The following is a 26,913-nucleotide window of genomic DNA, read 5'->3' as shown; positions in this document are numbered from 1 at the left end:
ACTGTAGTCCTCTTGCCTCAGAGTTTTGTATGACCCCAAAGCTGAGAGAAATAGGGCCAACAGTCTCCAGAGTCTGAAGTGAATTGATCGACTCTATGAGCCTTTTAGCAGGTCCCCAAGTTGGATTTATATTGGCCTATTCCGAGCTTCCAGGTTATGGTGGAGAAGGCTAAAGATTTACTTGGGGGTTTGAGAGAATAGAGTCAATAAAGCAGGCATTGCAAGTATCTATCGAGACAATTTTTAGACTGTTGATAATTTTTTTTCCAACCACAAGGTAGAAATGAGGTGATAGTGAAGTTAAAGATACCTGCTTAGAAATGTAACCCCTAAAACTTGAGAAGTAGAGTGATTGTTACCTGTTGCTCAAAATTCTAAGGAGCTGGCTGGAGGTAGAATATGTGATAAGGTTGCATCTGAATGAACTGAATCTCATAGACAAGGTTGTTTCTGCGTCACATATCGATGGGAGCTGGTGTTTGGCCAAAGGTAAGCAAAGCAAAAGGGACCTGGAAACACATAAATTGGGAACATTTCCTCACTGGGTTTTGGTCAAAAAAAATTTACAGCTAATTTCTACTCTCACCATCAGTCCAAGCTTTCCATTAATTTCCATTCTTCCTCTTCGCATTGCCTTTCTCTGGACATTTTATATAAATGGAATTTTGCTGTGCCTACAGTCTCTTGTGTCTGATTTCCTTCACTTAGTGTAATGGTTTTTAGGTTCATCCAAGGTGTGGCTTTGTATTTTACTCTTTTTTTATTGTTGAATTGCATTTTATTGGATTGCTATACACTAGATTTGGGTACTTTGTGGCAAGTTTTTCCACTGATTCTACTGGGAAAACTTGGTTGAGAGCCATTAAATGTTAAACCATCCCATTAGGAAAGAAACCTTTGGGACACCAAGTAAACACATTTAACGTTCTCCTAGTTTACAAAAAAATCAAAACCAACAAACTTCTCTCAGCTTCATGCCCATAGCAGTGAGTAGCTCCCTCCTTTCAAACTTCCTTCCTGATGAACTTCTTGGCCAGCTGTCTTGAGTTCCGTACCTCCTACTTGCTTTTCAACCCACTGGCACCCAGCTGCTGACATGCCCTCTGCTCTGAAACTGCTAGAGCCAAAGGAGATGGAGATGCCCTGGTCACCATCCACCTTGACCTTGGGGGCATTCGTCTAGCTAATTACTTCCTTCTTGCAACTTGGACATCATGACATCACACTTTTATGGCTTCCCTTTGAACTCCTGACTTTGTTCTCATGAGTGTTTTATTTGTATTAGTTTTCTAGGCTGTGGAACAAATCACTATACATTTAGTGGCTGAAATTTAGGTTTTCAGTGTCTGTGGGAGCAGATATAGCTTACCTGGTTTCCTGAGAAGGTCTGGAATGACTGTAATCAAGAGGTTGTATTGGCTGAATTCTCATCTGGAGTCTTGATTGGTGAAAAACTCAGTCTCAGGTGTGGTTAAGTTGCCGCCAGAATTCACTTCCTTGTGATTCCATGACGAGGATCCCTATTTCTTGTAGAGTGTCAGCTGCGGGCAGCTCTTAGGTCCCAGAGAACCACCCACAGTTTCTTGCCATACGGCTCTCTCAGTACATGGCAGCTTATTTGTCAAAGCCAACAAGAGTCTCTCATTCCCATCTTCTAAGTCAGAGTTTTATATAACATAATCATAAGAATGATATTCCACCCCCTTTGTTATATTCTATTGGTTGCAATCATATCACAGGTCTGCCTGCACACATAGGGAGGTGATTATATAAGGACTTGACTCATTAGGGGTTACTTTAGGCTGTCTCTGCCATGTTATTATAAAACATAGTAAAAGCACCAAAAGTCAGAGGTAACAACAGAAATCGCGCTCACCTATATGATATCTTGACATGCCACCTTGCTTATTTCAGAGTTTTCTAAATTTTGTGTCTACCCTTTTTCATTTTTTCCCCTCTTGTCCAAAGGACACACAAAAATTTAAGAGTTAGCATTTCCATTTATGTTATAGTCTTTCTACACGTGCATCACACAGAGGCAGTACATAAATGAAGTTCATACCAGACATAGGCGTCAACTCCCCACATTAAATTTTTAAGGCAAAAAAATTTTCCATGTTGACATGTGTAGATTTAGTTAAGCTGCTTTGTGGTTTGATATTCCATGTGTTTATTCATTATCCTATTGGTGGACATATAGGTTGCTGCCAAGTTTTTCCAAATTTAACAATGATGCAATAAACATTGCTATACCCATCGCGTTGAACACATCTGTGATATTTTTCTCTCCTATATTCTATATCTAGAAATAGAATCACTTGACTGTAAGATGACATGGATGGTTTTTTCTTTATGTTGCTATTTCTATTCCAAGTGGCCATAACATTTCTTTCCACCAAAGGTCCTTGTCTTTTCCATACCTGCCCAACCCTTAGGTTAATTAAATTTCTTTTAATTATTATCAATCTTGTTGATGTTTTAATGTTCATATTCCTAATTTTTAGTAAACTAAGCCATACTTTTTGATTCTATTAACCACCCAGGTTTTATGAGTTGCCTGTTTATTGTCATAAACTTCACTCTTTTTTCCCCCATATGCACCAAGTTACTTTGTCCTGGAAGAGGGACTGTTCCATACCTCTGCTTGGAATATGTCTCTGCTCTACCAACTTGTTGACATTTTCGTGATGTCCCCTGCCTGTATGGGCAACTACAAAGTCCTCTGGAGTTCTTCATGATGTGGGAGATATCAACAAAGAGGACCTATTACCTGTGGAGAATGGAGAAAACTCCAGAGGGAGAAGATAATCGACAGACTAAGAACATTTGGAATGATTGTACACTCAAGACTGAATGGGGAAATTGAGAAAGATAAAAATTTCAGGACATTGGGGTAAACAGAACATTTTCAATGTAGCACCTTGTGTGTCCTACAAAGGGTGAGGGCAGGGTATATCTGGATTTTTACACATTTGGCCTTTTCTGGACTGTGGGATGATATGGCATCAGTGAAATCTTTTTAGAAACCTAGCAGCATATGTATAAACCAAAGCAAGAAATGAATCTCTTGAAGATACTGAGGCTTCCCTAGGATGGATTTCACTCATCATAAGGCCTGATCCTATCTCCTTGATTCAATTTTGTGTTCCCTTCATGTCGACAGGCGTAAATCACCAAAGGCCAATCTTGGGTTCATCAAATACTGCACTTGGGGATTACTTGGAATCCAGGATGGGAAGGATTTCATCTTAAGCTAAAGCAGAGCGATAGTTAGTGTTCCTCCACATCCTCTGGATTGCTTATCTGATCTTTTGTTTGAAAAGATTTTGGTAGACATTTTTGGAGGGCCATTTAGCTTGAGAGTCACTTTCAATCTTGAATTGTTTAGGTTGCTGATTAAAGTGATAAACAGCAGCAGCAATAACATACTGCCTTTGAGTACTATCCATCCATCCATCCATCCATCCATCCATCCTTTCATCCATCCACCCATTCATTTAATCTGCCCCCCATCACCCCACCAAAAATTTATTGAGTACAACTACCAGGCTAAAATCTTCTAAAGAAAATCTTTTGTATTCTCTTAAGCAATGTAAACTTATTTTAGAAACCAATACCCTGTTTTCAGGTATATTCATAAATCATCTAGAAAAATCTTTTGTTTTATAAAATGCAAATATTGTTATCTGATGATAAAATTGATTCACAATTAAAAAATCTAGCAAATTAGGTATTTATTAATTATGTAATGGAAATCTTCAGTGTATTCTGCTCTCCCACAGTAACGTCTGGAGTCTCCTTTTCAGATACTTAATCCTTTGCCCACCTACACACACACACACACACACACACACACACACACACACACACAAGCTCCATGTACTTTTCCCCTTTAAGATGAATGTATGCTTTATGTGCTATTTTTGCACTTCAAATATAATTTAGATATCTTAGGCATGAGTACATATAGATCTAACTCCTTTTCAAATAGTCATGTAACTTTTCATTTTATGGAGGCACAATAACTTAAGAAATTCTTATTGATAGGCATTTAGAAGAGTTTCAGTACTTTCCTGTTTGAAAATAAGGCTACAGTACCTTTATTTGAATATGACTAGCCAATGATTTTATTTTATTTATAGTTTTTTCAAGATTTATTTTTATTTACTTATGCATATAAAAATGGGTGCAGAGGTCAGAAGTGCAGGGGGTGAGAGGAATCACCAGAGCCAGAGTGGGGAGCAGAACAGGAAGATCCACTGAAATCCACTGCTGAGGGGAGCAGCAGGTGAGACAGGAGAGGTCTGCTGCACCCTATGGGTTGACCCCTGTGCTGGGGAGGGAACTCATGCTGCAGTGGCTGCTGATAGCTTAAAAGCATTGGTGCTTTTACTTCTCCTGTACCACCAGGGAGGCCTTAGCAATGATTTTAAATGTGATAAATGACTAGAACTTGGATAGCTGAGCCAATTGGTAGGTGCACACATATAAAATTATAGTAACTCTTGCTAATTTCCCTTCCATAAATGATAGGCAAAAGTGGTATTTCTGCTGCCACTATTGGGTGGATGAGGATGCTCTTTTTCCCATAACCTCACCCATACTGAGTGTCTGCGATAGGATGACTTTGTGTTATTTTGGTTTACTCTTCTTTAAATTATAATAAGCCTTCATATGTTTCATATCACTAGAATTTTTTACGTCATGAATTTCCTGTCTATATCATTTCTCTATATTTATAGGGGTATTCTTTTTGATTTGTAGCAACTCTTTATAGATGAAGGAGATTACTTCTTAGTATCTCACATATGTGTGAATGCTTTTCATAGTATATTTTAAATTTCTTGATGATATCTTTTATTGTGAGGTTTAAGCTGTTTATATAATTAAATCACTCAGGCTTTTCATTCTTTTTCCTCCCTAGTTTTTGGTGTCAGACTATGAAAAGCTACCCACACTCAAACTATAAAAAGCATCTCTTCTGTTTCTTTCTGACATTTCTTTTTCATTTTATATTAAAATAATTAATCATAGACTTATAATACATTCTGATCATATGTAAAATTCCTATATATGTGTGGATCTATTTAAATCGAATTCCCTCATTTTCATATAAGGGAACTCAAGAAAGAGGGAAGTTAGTGGTTTTTCACTCAGGCAGTTAATGTCAAGACTGCAGTTAGGTCTTTCCCTTTGCTAACCAGTGCTTTTTGTACCTTGCTGTTAGCTGACATATCATAAATGCTTTTTTTAAAAGGCTTATTTTTATTTCTACATACAGATCTGGTGAGAGAATTCTCCAGAGATAGAGCGGGGAGCAGAACATGCACGTTGACAAAGTACACTGCTGAGGGGAGCAGCGGGTGGGTCAGGAGTGGTCTGCCGTGCCATGTGGGTCAGCTCCCTGGCCGGGGATTGAACTGGGGCTGACGTGGCTGTGGCAAGCTTTGTAGTGCTGTGCTTTAACCCAATGCATCCCCGGGAGGGCCCCATAAATACTTTCCAATTATAAGACATTTTCGATTGGCATACCAATCGAAACTTTTAGGTCTTCTCCCAAATTTCAATCCATTCAATCCAGTATGTTGTAAGACATACTGTCCAATCAATGTCTGTCAGATGAGCAGACCACAGGAGTATAGAGCAGGCACAACTTTCTGGAAGAAACAGGAGGAACAGTGTAACCTCATTCTGCTGGCAAAGGGAGTCTGGATGCTTTCAGTGGTGCCACATTTTGTATGGCTAGCAATCATTTTATTAGAATTCTACAAGAAGGATCATCAGTGCTTGCTCATTTTAAAACTCTCAAATGTGAGTGAAAATTTATATGTTCTGACTATAATGTATCTTTAAGAAAGACTTAGGGAGCTGACTGCTGAGTTATTTACTTCAACTGGTACAGCTTTTAAAAATTGATTTCCCACATGAGGCATTGTTTTAGAGTTGGGGTAATTATCTGAAAAATCTTTCAAGAGCATTTTAAACAATTCAACAAAGGTGCCAATGCCCCAAAATAGAAAAGTAAAATGTTAAATCTATTAGTATGAGAAGAATTATTTTTTTTCCATAAAAAAATTGTTAGCAGCTCAATCAACAATGCCTAATTATGAAGATGTTGGGAGTATGCAAGCTCTTCATTCTCCAAAAAGAAAAAAGGTATTTCTGATCTAAATTCTTCATGAATTAAGAGGGACTTTTCAAGATCTTTCTTTGATGGTTACTAGGCTCTAAGATTAATGAATAAGATGAAACTGAGTATTAGAAAAATTACCTTTGGAAATTCATTACATTACTATAGCATTGAGATATATTTATTTGATTGAGGACAAATTGAAATGATTGGCTTGTGTTCAGTGGTCAAGTTACATGAATAAGCCATGCTATTTTTTTTAAGATTTATTTATTTATCCATACAGAACTGGGGTACAGGCCAGAGGTGCAAGGACGGTGAGAGGATTCACCAGAGACAGAGCGGGGAGCAGAACAGGCAGATTGACGAAGTACACTGCTGAGGGGAGCAGTGGGCAGGTCAGGAGAGGTCTGCCACGCCATCTGGGTCACCTCTAGGGCAGGCAGGGATTGAACTCATGCTGAAGTGGCTTTAGCTTCTCAGTGCTGTGCTTTAACCCGCTGTGCCACCCGGGAGGGCCCCAATCCATGCTTAAAAGTTATCAGAGCCAGCCCCAGTAAAGTGAGGCGCTCAGACCCAGAGAACAGTGGGAATCAAAATTGAATGAACTGGATGAGTGTCTTTCATGTTAGGTTCACTCTCACATTGCAGGGTGGAGAAGACAATTTTCTGTGTGCTCAGGCATATGGATTGTATAGGTTCATGTACATTACTCTACCAATTCATTTCATTCTTTCCCCCACTTTGATTTATTCAAACTTAGGTTTGTTGACATTTCACTAGCCCAAACATCATGCTTGTGAACATGTAAGAAAGTCCAGGCAGGTCAATGAATGTATCGAGTAAAAACATGGCAAGTGCTGACAGCCCTCCCTGGTGGCGCAGCGGGTTAAAGCACAGCACTGAGAAGCTAAAGCCACTTCCGCGTGAGTTCAATCCCCGCCTGCCCCGGAGGTGACCACATGGCATGGCAGACCTCTCCTGACCCGCCCGCTGCTCTCCTCAGCAGCGTACTTCGTAGATCTGCCTGTTCTGCTCCCCACTCTGTCTCTACTGAAGCCTCTCGCCGCCCCTGAGCCTCTGGCCTGTACCCAAGTTCTGTATGCACAAATAAATGAATCTTTAAACAAAACAAAACAAAACAAAACATGGCAAGTGCTAGAGGCTCCCTGAATGATGAGCCCAGTAAGCATGCATGCTTCTATAGCAGGGGTGAGGCTGTTCTGTAGCAGCAATTGCCATGCGGTGACTTCTTAAGGCTTGTTTTGTTTCAGTCAGTTCCTTCAAGTGTGATCCTGAGGGTATTGGTAGTGGGCTGTCAACAAAGAAAACAGAAGAATCTCTGTTTACATGTATTTTAATTGATTTAAAATGATGTAAAATTTTCCAGCCCCTCATCTCCCTCCAGTAGGTCCTGTCCTTCTTGTCTCACTCAGGAAAAGTAGATTAAAGCAACAAGTTACCAACTGCAAAATTGTCCATTGGTGGTGAAATAGCTTTGGTGCTTGGCATGGATTTGTTAAGAGGCACAAAACTTATTTCAGTACTTGGAGGAAAAACATGCTGGAGGAAGAATCATGAAAATGGTGTGGATTACAAAGAAAATGATGTTATTAAAGAATTGCCTGAGAGTTTAGAGCAGATTCTGAAATGGAGAAATATGACCGCTTTTTAATTCTACAAGAGGAAGAAACAAAAGAAGTATCAATGTGATGTTACTGGGTTAAGGCTGGCCTTGCAGCCTAGCAGAAATTTTAAGTTTCTGATTCTTCTACTCCTTCCTGCACCCAACCCTTACATTCGATGCGAGTCATTAGTGATACCATTGTGGGGATTTGGAAGGAGAGCTACTATAGAAGCTTTGTGAGCAAGCTGATATTGATGTCAAAGGATCTGTTCAGACTTGGTTAGTGAAGGGAGATGGGAGGAGAGGAATCTCCTTGGGGTTTCCTCCAGTCGCTTGGATGGGGCACGTGGCTGTTCAATTCTGAAGTACAATGGCTTGATGAGGTCATAAGTTTTATCTATCTCAGAAACGTCAAAAGCCTTGATCTACATAGTAAGATAATACTTATCTAAAGTAAGATAATTTCCTCTTGTTTTGAAGAGATTTATTGAATTTACTTATGCATACAAGAGCTAGGATGCAGACCAGAGGTGCAAGAGGGATAAGAGTATTCACCAGAGACAGTGTGGTAAGAACAGGCAGATCTACTGAAATACACAGCTGAGGAGAGCAGCAGATGAGACAGGAGAGATCTGCTGTGCCCTGGGGGTCAGCTCCCTGGCAGGGGATTGAATTTATGCCACAGTGGCTAGCAATAGCGTGATAGTGCTGAGATTTAATTCCTATGCCATCAGAGAGGCCCAGGATCATTCCCTCTCTTGAAAGAGTCAAAGCCATTACATATAAAGATAGCAATGAGGGGACGATGAGTCTTGTTGGGGCTGGGGGTGGGGGAGGTGATGGGGCCACAGAGTCTAAGTCCACTGTATTCACTTTCCTTTGGGAGGAACTTCCTACTTTTATAAATGTCCTGACCTTGGTTGTGAGTAACCTCTTATTGAACTTTCAATTCAATGGAGACTAAAGTATTTAAACAGAATGTTGCTAAAGTCTGGGATATGGCAGGAAACCAGCAGAGAAACCCTTAAGAGGGAGTTGACTATGAAGCTGCCTCTCCAGGTAAACTTGTCTCATTGAGAATGAGGAGAATGAGGCCGCTGGAAAAATGGCCTCCCCCAGGCTGTCTCCTTCTGGCTTCATGTCCCACCTCTAGCGTCTGCTGTCTGGGGTAACCATTGTCTCCATCTAGACTGTCCAAGTCAAACATGAGAAACCAAGCCCTCTCCTCTAGCTCTTCAGGCTTATTTCCTTTCCCCGTTCTTGGAACTGCTTGCCCACCCAGACAACAGAAGCAATGGCACCTCATTCTTGGGAGGCACCCTGGCCTTTCCCTTGCAGATGTCACAGGGACAGCAATGTCGCGATGTCAGAGCCCTTCATCATGCCCCAGTGATCAGATACACAAAGAGCCATGAAGAAATAGCAACAGGCACTCATTTCCTTTCAATCTCTTAGAAATCAGATATTTACAAGATTAATTTACAATAACGAGAGGCCCTTGTCTCCAGCTGAGGAATATTTGTGTTCTCTCTCAGAGCCCTGGAGACATACTTGACATTGTGGTGATAGGTCACCTGTATCAACCCTTCCTCAACAGTGGGCTATTTTCCTTTATCTCATCCTGGAACCAAGTTAGTAACCTAATGAGATGGCAAGCAGTCTTTATGCAGCTGCCTTCACATTATACTGAAGGTTGAAGTTTTGCTCCAGAGATTAGAGTAAATACAAGTGATTTTAGAAAAGATTCCAGGTAAAGCATTTCATGGTATTGAAATTGCATATGAATGACTGATGGCCTGCCTCCAGTCTTCCAAATCCTCGATGCTCTATCTTTCTCAGGACTGTCCCTGGATGACTCGATGAATGATATGCTGTCTCTACATTGGATAGAGAGATCTGGAACAAGACAAACTAAATCCATTCTTTCAGGGACTTGCTTTGTCATTGCAATGTGACCCAGTTTTCCAGAGAAGTTCTGAACATGTAATGTTCCTCTTACCTCTCTAACAGAGAGTTAAATAAAAATACAATTCAGGGCCCTCCCTGTTGGCGCAGCAGGTTAAAGCAGAGCACTAAGAAGCTAAAGCCACTTCAGCATGAGTTCAATCCCCAGCCCTGGAGATGACCCACATGGCGCTGCAGACCTCTCCTGACCCACCCGCTGCTCTCCTCAGCGGTGTGCTTAGATCGATCTGCCTGTTCTGCTCCCCACTATGTCTCTGGTGAAGCCTCTCACTGCCCCTGCACCTCTGGCCTGTACCCCAGTTCTGTATGCATAAATAAATAAATCTTTAAAAAATACAATCCAATAACAAGATAAATATGTTCTAGACACTTTAAATTAGAAGTAACTCTCTCTATCCTCTTTTGAAATCATTGTTGTTATTCTTATTTTATAGATGACACAACAATAGCTTGGAGACTTTCCAGCTTAGTTTAGCTGGAAAGTGGTGGAAATAGGATTTGAACCAGCTCTGCCTGAATCACATTGGGTACACACCAGTAGCTTGCATGAGGAGCTGCAATGCTATGGAGGAGTCTGATTTTGCTAGCAATTTTGTTAAGTTCTAAAAGTGCTTTATTATGGCCTTATTTTAATAAAAGTTAATAAAAATTATTTTTTATTTCAGAGCTTTCAGTCAGCCAGATTTCAGGAGTGATATGTAGACCAGGGCTCAGAAAATCTGATCTTGACAACGGAATTATGCCTTTGAGGAACCTAATAGTTATACTTTGAGGACAACAAGACAGCAGGATGAGCGGGAGGATCTCTTCTTGCCTTTTCTCTAAGTGTTCCAACAGCATAGCAGACATGACTGTCTGTCTCCTTGTGGACTGTGAAATTCCCCAAGCCACATTTGTGAAATTCCCAGTTTATATGGAAGCAAAATAGGGGAACCATCTCTCTTTCCAGTAGTTATATTTCAGCCTATCACTTAGAAATTTCTTGATGTTACTCTTAAAAGTATTTGGAAGAAACATTGCTCCATCTTTCACTCCATCCCCAATGAAGAAGGAAGTCCTTGACTGATATGTAGGACTGAGGGACTCAACACAACAGGTGTGAAAAGCCCTCTTCTGTTTCTTAGAAATCTAGACATGCATCTCATTATCCTCTCTAGGATTCAGGATGCCGAAATTGTGCTGGTCATTGTCTGAGTGGCTATGTTTTATGGGATTTCAGGCTCATTTATGGTGTTTGAGCCAAGATCCAAACTGACTGAATAAGAAGACCATTGGCTTTGGGTTCAACAGACTTCCTCTAACCCATCCATCCAGTAATAGGGATGGTAATTGATGGCCACCAGTCCATTTCTTGAATCCATTTTTCAACTCAATCGAAACCCAGAAATATAGGATCCAAAGGTATGATTTTCAGGCCCCTCAGTCCTCAATAGTGAGAAGTATACACACCATGAAGGCTCAGTTGTGGAGAGTCTGTATTAGGGAAGTGGTCAAAGGCCAAGCTATTTGGGAAGGTTATATTGTAATTTCCTAGTTCTTCACTTCTGATTCTTGCACGTGGTTCAGCTAAGTGTAAGATTAGGTAGATAAGATGTTTTCCATGTGGCTGTGTTTCTGAATCACTGGGAATGTTATAGAAAATTATGTTCCCTTGGACCCGTTCCCAGAGGCTCTGATTTAATTCTTCTGGGGTTAAAGTTGGACATAGATTAAATAGAAAAAAACAACAAAAACTAAAACTCTAAGTGAGTCTAAATCACAGCTTAGTTTGGGAATCAATAAACTAAAGAAGTTGCTGAAGCTTCTTACTTAGTAGATCAGTGTTTCCCATTATATAAAACTTGTCACACAAATAGTGTGTAAGTGACTCTGGATAACAGAGGTTTGGTTTGGGTAACATTAAAGTGCATTGTGGATAAAAGAACTTTCCCTTTCTAATTTGCTATCCGTTCTAATTAGGTTAAGGAGAAAGTCTCAATATAGTAATAGTAAATCCTTAACACCTATCTTTTGCTTTTTATCCAAGAGAGAATTGGTATCAGTTTCAGATAACTGTATAAAAAATTGCTGACAATCTCTGGTATTAAAAAATGATCCTATCTATATATAACAGATACACTGGGTTTTCATTTATGTTAATGATAAAAAGTTTTCTGTGATAAAACTCAGTGTTTCTCCTTTTTGGCTACACATTTTTGCCATCAAAAGAATTTTAGGGCCTTCCCTGGTGGCACAGAAGATTAAATCACAGCACTAAGAAGCTAAAGCCACTTCAGCATGAGTTCAATCCCCACCCCTGGAGATGACCCACATGGTGCGGCAGACCTCTCCTGGCCCGTCGGCTGCTCCCCCCATCAGTGTACTTCATCAGTCTGCCTGTTCTGCTCCCCAATCTGTCTCTGGTGAATACTCTCACCGCCCCTGCACCTCTGGCCTTTACCCCAGTTCTGTATGCATAAATAAATAAATCTTTAAAAAAAAGAATTTTAAAAATACTGCTGTCTAGATTTCATCTTGGTGATTAGGATTTTAAAAACTGGTATAGCATCAGCGTTTTTAAGTACAGTGAACCTCAAACTTTAATGTATATTTGAATTATCTGGGAAATTAATAAAATTCATATTCTGCCTCAGCAGGTTGGGTTGGGATCTGCGCTGCATTTCTTACAAATGGTGCTGGTGCAGTGCTGCTGATATCTGGACCCTGTTTCTCTAGGAAATACTACGTTCAATATTTTCTAAGCTAAAAAATTTCATCTAGATTCTCTCTCTTTTTTTTTTTAATGGAGGAGTGGAGATCAAATCTCTATTTGCAAACATAACATTTTCTTCAGATATTGACTTTCCTGCTCCAATGAGTTGTGGCCAAATGGTTTCAGCACCTTGGAGAGCACAAACAATTGTTTTAAAGGGGCAGTACATAGGTTGGAGAAGGACCAAGAGCTGTTATCTGTGTACAAACAATATCTGTTGAAACAATTACTCTGGAAATACCATTGAGGGTTGTGCAAGCAAGTTTTAAAAAGCACATAGCTCTTTGTCTTACCTGCCAGTGTAGTCTGTATTATTCAACCTACTCTTTGGGGGTGGATCCTCTACTCTGCCAGTTTCATCAGCCATGAACTAGAACCCTGATATTATTACATGATGTTTTCTGACTCTTCATTAAAGGAATTAGAGGGTGACTTTAGCCTAAATATCAACTTTGGATGATGAAAAAGCTAGTGGGGATGAGCTGCTAATTCAGAAGAGAGTGTCGAATGCCAAGAACAACATGTCAGTCGCGCCTGGTGAAGTAGCTCTTGGAACCAAACAGGACTGGGCTTACATACCAAATGATAGTTAATCACTCACTGTGGCCTTGAACATGCTTGCCTTACTGCCTTACTCCCTGTGGGACTCAGTATTTAAATCTCAAAAATGGCAATAACAGCAATCTCTTTCAACTGTTGTGATAACTCAGTGAGGGAATCAGATCACATCAATTTCTCAATTAACCCCCTCTCCCCCCAGTGACTTCCTAACCAAGTTCCCAGCCAGGCTCTATTCCCCTACCTGATTTTTGCTCCTGCCCACCCCTCCCTTCTTTGTTCTACTCCACTTTCCCCTGGAGCACTAGGCTTCAACAATGCTCGTCTTAATTTTGTTCCACTCAAATCAACCCCCTTTCAAGCCTGTTTACTGATCCCTATGACGGGACTTCTCACTGTCTGGTTTCCTTTTAATTTGGGTTCCAATTCCAACACAAAACTCCTTCTCTGACTTAGCTAATGTTTTTGCCTGACCTTTGTCACTTACTATTATTTATTTCCTAGCTGTGTTTCCTATTTTTTCTACTCCTTAAGAATCTCAATAATTCTTGTTGGTTCTTTAATCTTGCTCAGACATTTTACTTGCAGGTAAGACAAAATGGTGTATACTTTTGAAAATGTTCCTGCACAATCCTCAGTCATATTTTCAATGGTGTTGTTCTGCAATGCTTTCACACAGATTTCAACTCCTGGTCTTTCTGCTGCTGAGGTGCTGGCCCTTTAAAACAATTGCCTTCCTGCAAGTGTTTTCACTGAAACCATCTGAGTGAGAGCTTCTTCCCTCCCACACTGTGGCTGACATATTGGGAATACAACCAGAGATACACCTTCTAAAAACTCCCTTGAAAAACTATTTGTGGAGTTAATAGACATCACGATGAAGATTTCTTCTTTGGGTTTGATCTGGATCCTTCTAACTGCAGTTTACTTCTCACTCTGTCTTGATCTAGCTCTAGTGGAGAAAAATATTATGTTACTGCCATTCACTAGGTAACAAAGATCCACAGAGCTGATGAAGAGGCATCGCTCTCCCCTGTGAACCTGCTTTTGCTCCTTCTTAATCAGAAAAGTTTTCTTTTTCTGGTGTGACATTGACACATTCTCCCAATAAGCCCAGGAAATTCAGTGTCTATTTACCAGTAGACAAGAGCTGCTGATTCCCCTTGTTGTGTCTGGCAAGTACGTGCATTAATTGCACACCCTCCATAGAGTCTGAGCCACCACATTTAAGCTGAGTACGCTAATAAAAGGATTATTATTTAACACTTCAACCTCCATCAAGTCACTTTTATCCTCCCTCCCTGCGTTGTGAACAAAATTAATGAGGATGCTGTGGCCATGCCTAGTAGCTTGTTTGCGACCATCTCAGCCATTTCTTTGCATGGCTCTACTTCCTTCTTAGCTTGTAAGTTAATTTCATTCTCCAAGGTGATGCAAAGATAGATTGTGACAATAGTTTGTGGGTGGCTGTCAGAATTGATGGTGGTTTGTGTGGGAAATGCACACCAAGTTTGAGAGCTGTGGTTAGGATTCCAGATAGTCACTTAAAAAAAAATCCTACCTCACCGGGAAAGGTCAAACCAAGTATTTTAATTATGATGCTGTGATAATATAGCTCATGCTTGGATGACCTGGGTTTGATTGAAGATTTAGAAAACGACGCAGTATACCCAACTCCATAAAGGACACCACTATAATGTGATCTTAATGGTGGAGAGTGGTGAGTCAGAATCTTGCAGAGAAGGTGGTGATGTAGCGTGGAAGGAAAGGAATGTTTGGTGATCTGGGTTCTCTTCTTTGGATCTGGCCTAGTTTATGGAGAAGAAATTGAAAGTTGTCAGTGTCACCCAAGGTCACAGAGAATGTGCAAAGTTAGAGCCCATAACTGACTCCAAAGCTTGGTTTACTGGTCATAAAATCTACTCACCTTTCAGGCCACGGGGGGAAAAATGAACTTTCATACCATTTTCTACAAGAGGACAGTTACTCAAATCTTTAAAGACTTATACAAGGTCACACATTATAAACACAGAGCTGGGGGAGGGTCCGTGACTGCTATACAAGTCTGAGCTTTAATGTTAGATTTCCCCCTATCGCTATCACTTTCTCAAGGATGTACAGAGAGTGTGGTTAGGAGAGATTTCAGGTTTATGCACAGCCACCTAACTTTTCATCATAGGTAGCAGAGTTCAGTGGCCTTAGCTTCTGAAATACATCTGAGTGAGGAGACAGCTGAGACTTGGATCTCTCCCTTTTAGCATCAACAAAAAGTAGAAGAAGAGACTCATTTAGTTTTCTGTCAAGACTTCTGTGATTGCTTGAGCCTATAGGTAAATACCACACACTTAGTGTGCACCATATTAGAATTTATTATAATACAAACAAGTCCAAACACAATATAGTATCTAATTAAGAAAATATGAACATTTACTAATTTTCTATGGTTACATTCTATTCCATTCTTTGAGCTGGAATAGCTGACATTAGTCTTTTATTCACTCCAGAAAGGACCTTTAGGCTGGGCCAGGCAGTAACTGTGCAATGTCATCTTTTTGCATTTGCAGGCTGTTTGCAAAATGGAAACTCATGCCTTTTCAGTCAGTCTTTTCCTGGTTGGCTGTCAGCCTCAGTGTCTTTTCCACGAGACTGTCCAGTCCTTGAGTTTCTCAATAGACCCCGCATGTACAGGCGTAACATCACTGCATGCTCAGCCAAGGACACAGTTACACGAGAGGCATCACACAAGTCCTAGGCCAGGTGGTGGCAGAAGCACCACCAGCAGCAGCTGTTGACACGACACACTTCAAAAGTCAAGGTTTGATTTCCAAAACTGGCCTGAAAGAAAAAAACTGGAAATTTTAAGAAAAATTATGATGCCCATAATTATTACTATAAATAATAATAAATTAAGTCTCTCGGTGATCTGAAATAAACTCTGCAAAGGTTAGGAGGTATGTGTGCACCTAACCTACTGGGCATTCATATACATTTTCACCAGAAGATAACAATTCCCTGGAAGGCCGTCAAGAGTCAGACCACTTTTAAATATTATTTGTCAAAATAGAAAATACACTCAGAAGGAAAAGAGGTCAGAACACCACGTGGGAGAGTCTCTACTGATAAGAGAAATAATAAAGGAGAGTGTGAGTAAAACATTTCAAATGCACACCCAGTTTTTTTTCTTTTTAAACAATTTTTACATCACCATTGAAAACGTAGAACAGAGACCACTGGAATCCACTCCATGTTTTCCATCTTACATTCGCACGAAGGACTTGCTTAATCTTTATGGATATTGCACTGTGACTCATTCACATATAGCTCAAACTAGCATTTTTAAGAGCTATGCATTTAGAAAATAAATAAATAAATATATATCTATATATTCGGTGTAGGTAGCCTTTGGTCAATGTTCATCCAGAAGGGGGTGTGGTGGAATCGCGTGGTACACACATTGAATGAACACTATTCAACTGCACGTGCTTGGCAAAAGAAACAAAGAGAGAAAGGCAACCCGAGAAAGGGGGAGGCCCTGCCGTCATTCCACTCTCTGTGCAGGTGCCATGGTGGGGGGCACACCTCATGGGAGATGCGTGTCTGCTGGTCCCTCCATCAATCAACTTCCAGGAACCTAAGTGAAGGGGCAATGTGCTGTACCAATGCCACCATATGGCGGGGCCCCTTAAAGAAGCCAACTATATCTTGCCCTCAACCCAAGACACAGCAGCCTGTTCCAGGGCTGGAGAAAAATAGTTGTGTTAGGTTTTTCTAAGGATAGACTATGGTACCAACACTCCTTCCTGAGAACTTTGCAGTGATGATTTGCTTCTACTGGATTTTGTTGTTGTTGTTGAGCTGACTTTAGATTTTAATCTTTGGGTAAGATGAGACTCTACTGCAACTGCAATCATCTAAAAAGGGGTAGGAATTAGGATCATCAGGACTAAGATGACCTAAAATTATATTCAATTAGCAGTGAGGGAGATGACTGAAGTTTAGAGATTGTGTTACATTCGGGCCTTTTCTAAACACACTCATTTACTGCAAATTCCCTCAAAAAGATTAGACACGTCTTCCAATTTAGGGACAAAAATACAGTGACAATCTAGACTGAGGAGTTAAGTATTCTAGGGGGATTGTCTGCTTTTTGCTTGGTCATCAAAAATATCAGCCGATGCTGAAGTCACATTGGGAGATATCTTCCAGAATGGAGATAACTTCAAATACTGGGGACCTGGGAGAGAAGTTTTTTTTTTTTTTTTTCCAAAAAAGGGGTAAGGGGAACCCTGGGACTTCTCCTTCAAAATACTGAGTCCTCAGAAGCCTGATATAATCAGATATGTGTGTGCATGTGCATGTTGTGAGTGTTAATTCCCAAGGCAGCCCCTGCTCATTTCACCCCAGTATTATTCTTGGCTGGAACAGGCAAGATTCTTACTTTACAAGTTTGCAAAGGATCTGGATTAAATAGCTTCACTGAAAACTGGCACCACCCTCTGAGCCACGTGCATCAAAGGGCAAACTAGCAGAAGTGGGCACTTCTCCCTGCTAATTGTATCTGCATTTGTGGTCGAAGGGCAATGTCAGCGGGATGGGCACAGAGCTGCAGACATCTCCTGTCATGCCCAGAGACCCACAGTTCCTGACCCTCAAAAATTAAATCCAGTTTGGAAGTCACCTCCAGCAAAACAAATCGGCGAAGCTTTCAGCAAGCAAGGAGGCAGGATTGGCAACTGACCACATCAAAGGCTTCTCCAGGAAGCTCAAGAAGCTCAAGAGGCTAATTTGAGTGAAGGGATCGTACACAGCAGACAAGTGGGTGGGTTGAAACGATGGCAAGAGTGGGCTTATTTTTTTGTTTTTCTGGGCTCAAGAATTCCTCCTTTCCCCCCCATGCACCAGGCAGGGTCTTTGTTGTGGAGGAGCTAGATTAAAATCTATACATAAATGACAGAGACTGCCTCTTAGACTCCAGGCCTGAGGGTTATGGCGATGTTGGTTTGGAGCCTTTCTGTAGATGCTCGGTCTAAGTTTCGATGGAATGCCATACTTCTCCGCCCCCACAGTGCCAGTCGTTGTCTAAAGGTGCCATGCCTCTCTGCAACCGCGGGCACCTTGCAAAACTGGTTAGCAGTGTTAGCTGCTGGGGGCAGCACAGGGAAGCGATGAATGATCTCAGATCTGGAAGAAGACTGTGGGCTCAGCTACGAGCTACTGTGGCTTGGTACATCACAGAAATGAGCGTTCCCAGTGATGGGGGAGGGTGCCCAGGCCACATCCTAGACTGTCTCTCTACCGTGTACCCTTCCTGGCCATGTGGGCCATGGTGGCACAACCCCAGCGGCGTTTTCAAACCAGTAGGAACTTTTGCGGCCGGTGTGACTTGGTGAAAATAAATGCACAAGTGAAGACACGATTCATGCTTTTTGTTCTTCGCTTGCACCTTTTCTCATCGACCAGTCTGAGAGGCGCTCAGTCTGTGGAGACAGGAAATCGGGTGAGCACTCTTAAGAAGAGCGGTTCAGCCCCAGGACGGGCCACCTCCCATCTGGAAATGGATCACTCAGAGGCACGGGGTGCCAAACCTACGAGGTCACGGGGACACTTTTATAGGCTTTCCATTTTTGTCATATTGGTACACCAGCATCTTGATACAGTGCGAGTTGGCTGGCGAGATCCAGGGGCTACTCGTTATGGAAAAGTTATGGTTGGTGTAGAACTGTACGGGTTGCTTCTGGCACTTGAAGAAGGCCTTGAGGGTGGCGGCTGCCATGGTGCGGAACCGCTTGCTGATGAAACAGTAGAGGAAGAAATTGATGGCCGTGTTCAGAAGGGCCAGCATGTTGGCAATGTCGGACAAGATGTGCACCAGCCAGCGGTTCTGGATGGGTGCCCCGTACAGGTGGTAGAGAATCATGATGATGCGGGGAGCCCACAGAGTGGCAAAGATGGAGGTAATGGTGAACAAGATGGCGGTGGTTTTCCCTGTGGAGTAACCGCGGAGGCGGAAGTTACTCTTCCTCCTGAGCTTGTACACGATGATTGAGTTCAAGATGAAGAAGATGGAGCAGGGCACCAAATACACAGTGAAGCAGTGAATCCAGATGAGCACATGATGGATGGAGGTGCTGCTGTAATCCTCAGTCCAGATGTTGGGCCACCAGTAGTAAGGGATGCTGGTCAGGAAGCAGGTGACGTAGACACTCACGATGACTTTCCTGGTGCGGGCGGGGTAGGAGACCGTGTGGTACTTGAGTGGATGGCACACTGCGATGTAGCGGTCGATGGTCAACGGGACAGTAATCCAAATGGAGGTGTGGATGGACGAGAATTCCAGCACTTCTATGATCTTGTCGGGCACCTGAGGAATCTGCATGTTCAAGATGAAATCTTCCAATAGGAAGTCCACGAACACAATGAAGAAGAGGACCAGGATGTCAGCAGCAGCAAGGGCCAGGAGATAGTTGTAGGAGGACTTCTGCCTTCTAGCCACCAGCTGAGAGAGGATGATCACCGTCAGGATATTTGCTGTGGAAAGAAGAGAATCTGGTTTATCTCTGAAGGAAGTTGTCTTTTTTGGCCATGAGGGTGCTCGGTAGATGTTCATGGGGTCCTTAGATGGAGGTCAAAGGCATGCAAACAGTGCTTTTGAGGAGCTGTCTTAGCATACGAGTGTATCTCATACATCTGGATGCTACTGGGGCAAAGCTTTATGCTCACCCCGTCATTTGTTTGTTCCCACTTAGTCATAGGAGAGCGTGGTGGCACTGTTCTCTCTTCAGAAATGACATGGGGCTCACAGAGCTCAAGGAACTCACTCAGAAGCACAGAGTAAATCATGATGACAGGAGCCAGCCTAGATACCCCAATCCTAATCCCCACACTGTTTCTTTTGCCTAACTACAGGAAGACTATGTCCTGGGGTGGTTTTTCCTGCTTCCCTGTTCACATAGGATGCTAACTAGAGGACCTCTTGAAACCCTTTTAGAAGTTGTGTTTTAGGACCATCCCTTTTAAAGTGGATTTAGAATTGAAAGAGGGGAGAAGAGCACGACCTTCAGTTAATTTTAAAATAAGATAGATTTATTTTTAGAGGAGGCCATCTAGAGACATGGCACGTAATCACAAATAATAGCAAAGGAGATTTCCTTCCTGCTCTTGTTCTCTGACCACCAAGGCCACCCCCCACCCCCAGGCAATCACAGAGACCATGTCATGGTGCTTGTCTGTGCCTCCATCCCAGGTGTGTGTGTAGTTCTTGAACATAGTAGCAAGATGTTATTTTCTTGGAGTGGGATTTGTTTTGCAAATGTGTCCACATCATTTCTGCTCAGTCCTTAAAGCCAAGGTGGGTCTGAATAAGACACATTGGAAAAGTCATTAAGGACTCGCTCTAAACTGACTTTAACTGGATAATACCTGGAAGTCACCTTATACATGTATTCTTGTTAACTGCCACAGTCAACCCTAAAATTTGAGCATTTTCAATCCTACTTGGCTAGCAGGGGTCTCAGAGGGACCCTTTATGTCCTTATCTGCAGGTCAATGCCAAGGGCATTCACCTCTGTCTCCTTCTCTCCAGCCTTTAAAAACACATCCAGTCGTACACTAGTTTGCCTGTAAACATGTCTTGTACACACCCTGGTACAGTCATGTTGCAGGGTAACCTAACTGGGTAGCCTGACTGTGGGTCCTCACTGGTGCGCTTAAGATTCAACTGCAGGCACACACACACTCCCACACACAGGTTAATAATGCATTTATTTACAAGGGAAAAGGGAAATGAATAACTCAGGGAAAGAGAGAGAATAGGTTAATTAATGATATCTACCAGTTCTGCTGACTTGGAACATCAACAACACTCTGAAAAACAGTAAGAGCCAAGAGCCAAGAGATAAACCACCAGCCACAGGTCCAGAGACCCCCGAAGCCCACATGTCTGGTTTTATATCCCAACTGCATTGCTCAGCTCCACCGTCACATCCCAGCGTGCTTCTCTTTGGTATTGATGGGATCTGTAGTTCCAGTATCTGGGGTGGGGGTGGAGTCCATGAAACCTGCACCTGTAAAGTTCGTTCAGGACAGCCTTCCCTCTTTACAATCACTCTGATTAAACACATTTTAAAATGTGGCCATTATTGGCTTCAGTTCTTTTAGAAAAAGGAAGGGCAGTAAGTGGTGAAGCGGTGAAGTCCTCCTTGTGGTGGTCGAGTCCCTCTACCCTTCCCTCCTCCTCCAGAGGCAGCTCAGGCTGGTCTTCAAGGCCAGGTGTGAGTGTTCTGGCTGCCTGTGCTCCAGAACCTGCCATTCTACATCCTGCCTTTTTTCCCACTCAAAGTTGTATTTCCGAGGAACCCAGGTGGATGCAAATTGAACCACCTTGTTGCGGAGTCTCCACTCAAACCACATGCAAGGGGCTGGGGATTCAAGAGCCAAGTGAAAACAGTGATGAAAGTGGGGCTGGCGACCAGCTCTAGAATGAAGCCAAAGGTTTTGGAAGAGATGTGGGTCACAGGTCTAGCCACGCTGACCTAATCACACAGTCAGGGCTTCACAGAACTCACATGGTACAGTCAGGCTAGACGCCTTCCCAAGGAGCCGGGAGCACCAGAGCCCAGTGAGACGGGCCTGGGGTCCGAGGCTGCTGGGCTCTCTGCCCTGGCTCCACTCTTGCGTGGCCCTTTGACTGGGGAAATTCATTTGATTCCTCTGCACCTCAGTTTCCTTTTTTATAAAATGGTTAATAAGAACAGTAGCTCATAAGGTTGTTCTGAATGTTAAATGAGCATTCTTATAAAGTGGTTAGAAAAGGCCTGTGGCTTGGGTCATGAATGTGAGCTGTTGAGTGAGTGTCCACTCAACACGCAGTAATGCCTCCATCCGGGCTCTGCGTGAGGTGCTGGACATGCAGGGGCAAACAGTAATGAGGTCCCTGCCATCACAGATTCATAAATGGGGGGGGGAGAAGTAAATAAGCATAAATGAATCTCAGACAGGGATACCAGGATACCATACAGAATAAAACCAAGGGATGACACAAATTGACAGGGATGTCAGTTGTTTTAGGTTGGAATGTGACATCTGAGTTCATTTAAGGACAGGAGAAAATGCCAGGAAAAGCTCTATGGGTAAAGAACGCTGAGCAGCACCAATGGCAAAGGCCCTGGGTGGACTGAGCTAGGGATTCGTGGAACTGAGGGGTCTGGACAGTTCTCTTATCCCCAGGGCGGGAAACTGAGGCAGGGATTTGTATGTTTTGCCCAAAGTCACATACTGAGTAAGTTGGGGGGCTCATCTAGCTCTCCCTGATTTTCCATTCTATTAAGTTCTGTTTGGTTTATTTTTTATCACAGGAAAGTGCTCTCAGCTGCAGGAAAGTAATTCCTGTTCCTAAGGTGTAGAAAAGTGTTGTCATTTCTCAGAACTTCTTTTGTCTATTCATTAATAATGCCCACAGCCTCTCCTTCCCCCGTCCCTCCCCCAGCCTGCTAGGAGGCAGGAATGGATAAATTCTGGGGTATCCTCAGAAAACCTGTCCTAAGTGTTCAGCAGAGAGTCACTCTGTAGCACATTCTCTTACTTCCCAGGTGAATTGCATTTAGAGTAGCACTAAAATTTTTTCTCTATCCAAATTCTTTAAAAATATACCAGCCCCATCTAATTAATGCTTTAAGGCAGGCAAGCCATCAACGGCAAAGGAAATTGCTAGGTATTCATATCTGACATTTCCTCAAGCTCCTAGTAATTGCCTCTCTTGAGAAACAACCCTGCAGACACTGCGTTTCCCCTTTCTTTCACATGGATAGATCTCCCCTGAAGGCAGCATCAGGAACGTTTAGGGGATCCCTGCCCTGAGAGGGAGGTGTGAGCCAGAGACCCAGAAAGGACTGCCGCCAAGCCTGTGTATTGATTTTCTGAAAAAGTGAGAGGAAGCTGGAGTTTTCAACTTGATGGTTTGACATTTACTATAATTCTTTGCTTCAAAAAGACCCTTCATTTCCGTGGCGGCGCATTTTTCTCTGAAGACAAAGGATAGTATTTGTTGGCAGGGTCTGTGTGTGTTTATAGTGGGTGAATAGACAAAATCCAAGTCATCACCCTCTGAAATTCCCATCAAACTAACTAGCCCAAGACCCTGTTGTTCGGAAAGCCATCTGAGCAAGCCCCAGTGAACTTCACCATCACCACGTCAAGGTGTCTAAAGAGCAAAGCCTTTCTTAGTGGTGGTATTGGACAGGCGTCAGCTCTTGATAGCATAAAGCCCATGTTTTCTGATTGCAAAGCTTCTAGGTTATATTCTCAGGGGAACTCATTTCCTGCACTTTGTGTCTGCTTGTGGTCAAACTTGACAGGATTTGGGGAGTCGCTTGAAAGAACAGCACAGTTTGGGTTAAGGGGTCCGGTCACTGATGGTCTCAGGGTGCAGAGGGAAAAGGTCCAGTGTTCCTGAGGTGGTCTCTGCATCTGAGAGAAACAAGAAGCCCCTGCACTTGTCCTGGAGAGTGAACTGGAAGGCAACAGGAACAGAACATCACTTGGGACTTCTGAGTTTACATCTCTTAAGTTCTACTACGCTTCCTTGCTTCCTTTTGGGGCTTTGACAATGGATTTTTCAATTACAAAAGTAAACCATGGGCCCTTCCTGGTGGTGCAATGGGTTAAAACACAGCAGTAAGAAGTGAGCAGCAGCTGCTTCAACACTAGTTCAATCCTCCGCCCCGGAGGTGACCCACATGGTGCAGCAGACCTCTTCTGTCTCCTCACGGAGCCCCTCAGCCGTACACTTCATCAGTCTGCCTGTTCTGCTCCCCACTCTGTCTCTGGCTAATCCTCTCACCATCCCTGCACCTATAGCCTGTACCCCAGTTCTGTATGCACAAATGAATCTTAAACAACAACAACAACAAAAGTCAAACATACTTGAGAAAAGGAATCATTTTATCAGCATCTTACACTATTATTAGCTGACTTTCACGGAACCATCACTGTGGATGGGGCGTTTAGTCTTTACAACCACCCCATGAGGTTGCTAATTTGAGAGCAGAGGCTCAGAGAGGCTAAGTCACTTCTTTGCAATCACACAGTTAGCAAATGATGAGCCAGGACAGTCAAGCAATTTTTCTTTTGTCTCCTGAATTTAAACATGTAACTGCTACATTAGACATTAGGAAGTGAAAGTCTGCCCTCATCCCATTTCCCAGGTATGATGTGATATCTGATCACAGCCGGCTTCCCATGGGCAGCTGCCTGGTGTCCTGTCTTCTCCCCGGACCTGGAGCTGGGCCTGGGACTTACTTTTGACCAGTAGAAACCAGGGCAGGGGTTTCCCTTTTCAGAACTGGCTCCTACGACACTCCCTCTTGGAACTCAGCTGGAAGAGGCCCAGCTACCTAGAGTGGCCATGTACAGTGACCTAGCGAGATTGTAGCAGACATCCAACCTCTACCTTGAGCAGAGCAAGTCACACGCGGCCCCATGGAACCCCCGAGTGACTGCCGTCCAGTCTCCCACCCCCCACGGTCACTGCCTGAGACTTGATACTTGAGCCAGAACCATGGAGAAGACACCCAGAACCATGATGACCCTAAGTCGCTGTGTCTCTAAGTGTATGGGATGGTTTGCTACCTGCCACTGATACCTGGAACAGCTGCTTGGTGTTTATAGCTCCAGGGTGTTTATATGCCTATAATTATAAGTATAATTAGTAATATATTAGCTAATTACAACCATCACCAAAAATGAGATCACACAATAATATTTTTGTGCAAGTTGATTTTTTTTAATTAGGAAGACATCATGGACTTTTCTCCCTGTGTCAATAATGCTTACAAAATACCTATAATGGGTCATTGCTTAATTTTGTCACTTTTGGCCACTATAAAGCGTCATTAAGCATCTTTGTATGTTTTACAGAATAAGTTCCCAAGGTAGAAATCCTGGTTTAAAGGGTAATACTTTTACCCTTTAAATATATATATATATAAGTATATATTTAAATATATACCCTATAAATATAATACCTTGCCTCCCTCCTCCCACCCTTCTTCCTAAGACATCGAAGAACATTTGGGAAAAGGAGAAGTGCCAAGTTGGAGCTCTTCTTGTATTGCTTTTTGATTGTGATAGCAGTTGTGTGCAAAAGGGCACAGACACCATCCTTGCTCGGTCCTCACGGTTCTTAAGAAAAGCACAGAGAATTGCTTATCTGGGCTGATTAACTTCCTGGGGTGATCACCTGCAAATCCTTGTTCTCTGAATCCAAAGTGATGTTCCTGTGAATTGCCAAAATGAGAGCCACTCACCCCATCGTCCCCCAGCCTCAGCAGTCTATATATATTCTTCTTGCTTCTCATTCTCTAGCTTTTTCTTCAAAATTCAGTTCTCCAGTCCTGCAGGTGCATGAGAACCCTCGACATTGTGAACGATTATTTAAGCTGTTCCTGGGAGGGGCCCTGAGGAAGGATTTTTAGAAAAAGCAATTTCTAACCTTCCCAGGCAAGAAGTCCTTCATGCCCTAGTTCAGACTCTCTGAGGGGTGGAGGCTGGATTCTGTGATGGGCGTTGTCTCTTAGAGACTGTTACTTCCCTCGCCATTACCTGTGCCACTCTGATTTGGGACACAGGAAAGGGAATTAAAAAAGGTGACATTGACACCACGTGCTGTTGTCTTTTTGGCCTCCGTGGATGGTGCTAGAAGGTCTTCAGGAGACAGGGGGAGCAGGGAAGGATTTGTGAGGGCAGTGTCCCTCCCTCCATGGGACACATCCAGCTGGCCATTCTTGCTTCCTGTTGTCCATTTGCCCCAGGGCAGAGGCTAGTGATGTGGACTACCTTTCCTGCAGTCTGTTTAGGGGCAAGAATTGACTGTGGACCAGTGAGATGGACATCAAGCAGTGGGTGTTTACCCCATGTAAGAGGACTGTCAGGAAATGGCTTCTAGGTTTGCAGAAGGGCTTTGAAGGACCATTGAGTCTTGTTGCTCTTTGTAGACTAAAGCTTTCTCCAAATATCCAGGGAGGTAGGAACCTACCTGAGTTGCAAGAGGTTGTGAAGTGTGGCAGTTAATCTTTCTGCACCTCAGTTCCCACGTTTGTGAAATGGGCAGCATAAGAAAATGTAGCCTGTGAGCTTGTTATACAGACAGATCAAAATAAAGTGTAAAGTCACTTAACATAGCTCGTGGTGTACAGTGAGCACTCGATAACACTAGTTTTGTTTTAAAACCCAGCCAGCCCCCGGCAGACCTTGCAACTGAGTTGGAGGCCAGACGCTGGAGCAGATTACGAGACAATCCCAGCTCACAAGGAATGCCTCAGAATGTTCCAATTTCCCTCCATAGATCATTCCAGGCGCTAACAACCCTGTCCCCCTACTTGGAAATCCTTCACCGCTGTGTCTCACCCTCTGATGCAGCTATATCCACCTCCCACACTTTTCTCCGCTTGCTGGAGAAGAGCGTTGGTCATAATCTGTGGAGCGAAACCCATAAGAGCTGCTATTCTGCGATATCTCAGTTGTCTATTGTGTTCTCTGAAATAGCTTTGTTCTTCTTACATTTTAGTTCTTGTTTTGATAGCTCTTTAATTTTCTCTGCAGCTTCATTATCATGCTCTTGTCTCGTATTTTTCTCTTGGCGACTTATATTTCTCAGCAAGTCTGGCACTTTGAGTGAATGCTTTTCAAAAGAAGGGCCAGTGTTTCCTCTTTTCTTTGACTCTCCCTTTCTAGGGTGTGATGCCAGCGGTTAGATCAGTTGACGGTGGGGATAATACTAAAAATGTTTCATCTTCGCTTTATTGCTAGGGGCTGTTGGGTGCCATGTTGAAAAATAATCCCAAACCATGCCTGGGGTCAGAAGTGCTGTGATGGACTAGTGATGTC

The 26,913-nt window shown here is 42.8% G+C and overlaps 1 protein-coding gene across 1 annotated transcript in view; it reads right to left on the bottom strand.

The window, feature by feature from the left end:
- Positions 1-15,400: 15,400 nt before the first annotated feature.
- Positions 15,401-26,913, bottom strand: part of GPR139 (G protein-coupled receptor 139) — a 36,779-nt gene continuing 25,266 nt past the window's right edge. The window contains exon 2 of the mRNA XM_004692091.2: positions 15,401-19,560. Within this exon, the coding sequence (XP_004692148.1) occupies positions 18,626-19,560 (935 nt within the window). The 3' untranslated portion in view covers positions 15,401-18,625. The remainder of the gene's footprint in view (positions 19,561-26,913) is intronic.

The sequence above is a fragment of the Condylura cristata genome, unplaced genomic scaffold (assembly GCF_000260355.1).
Source record: "Condylura cristata isolate star-nosed mole 26May11 unplaced genomic scaffold, ConCri1.0 scaffold00032, whole genome shotgun sequence".
NCBI classification, from domain to species: Eukaryota; Metazoa; Chordata; class Mammalia; order Eulipotyphla; family Talpidae; genus Condylura; species Condylura cristata.
This window is presented reverse-complemented; position numbering and strand designations above follow the sequence as displayed.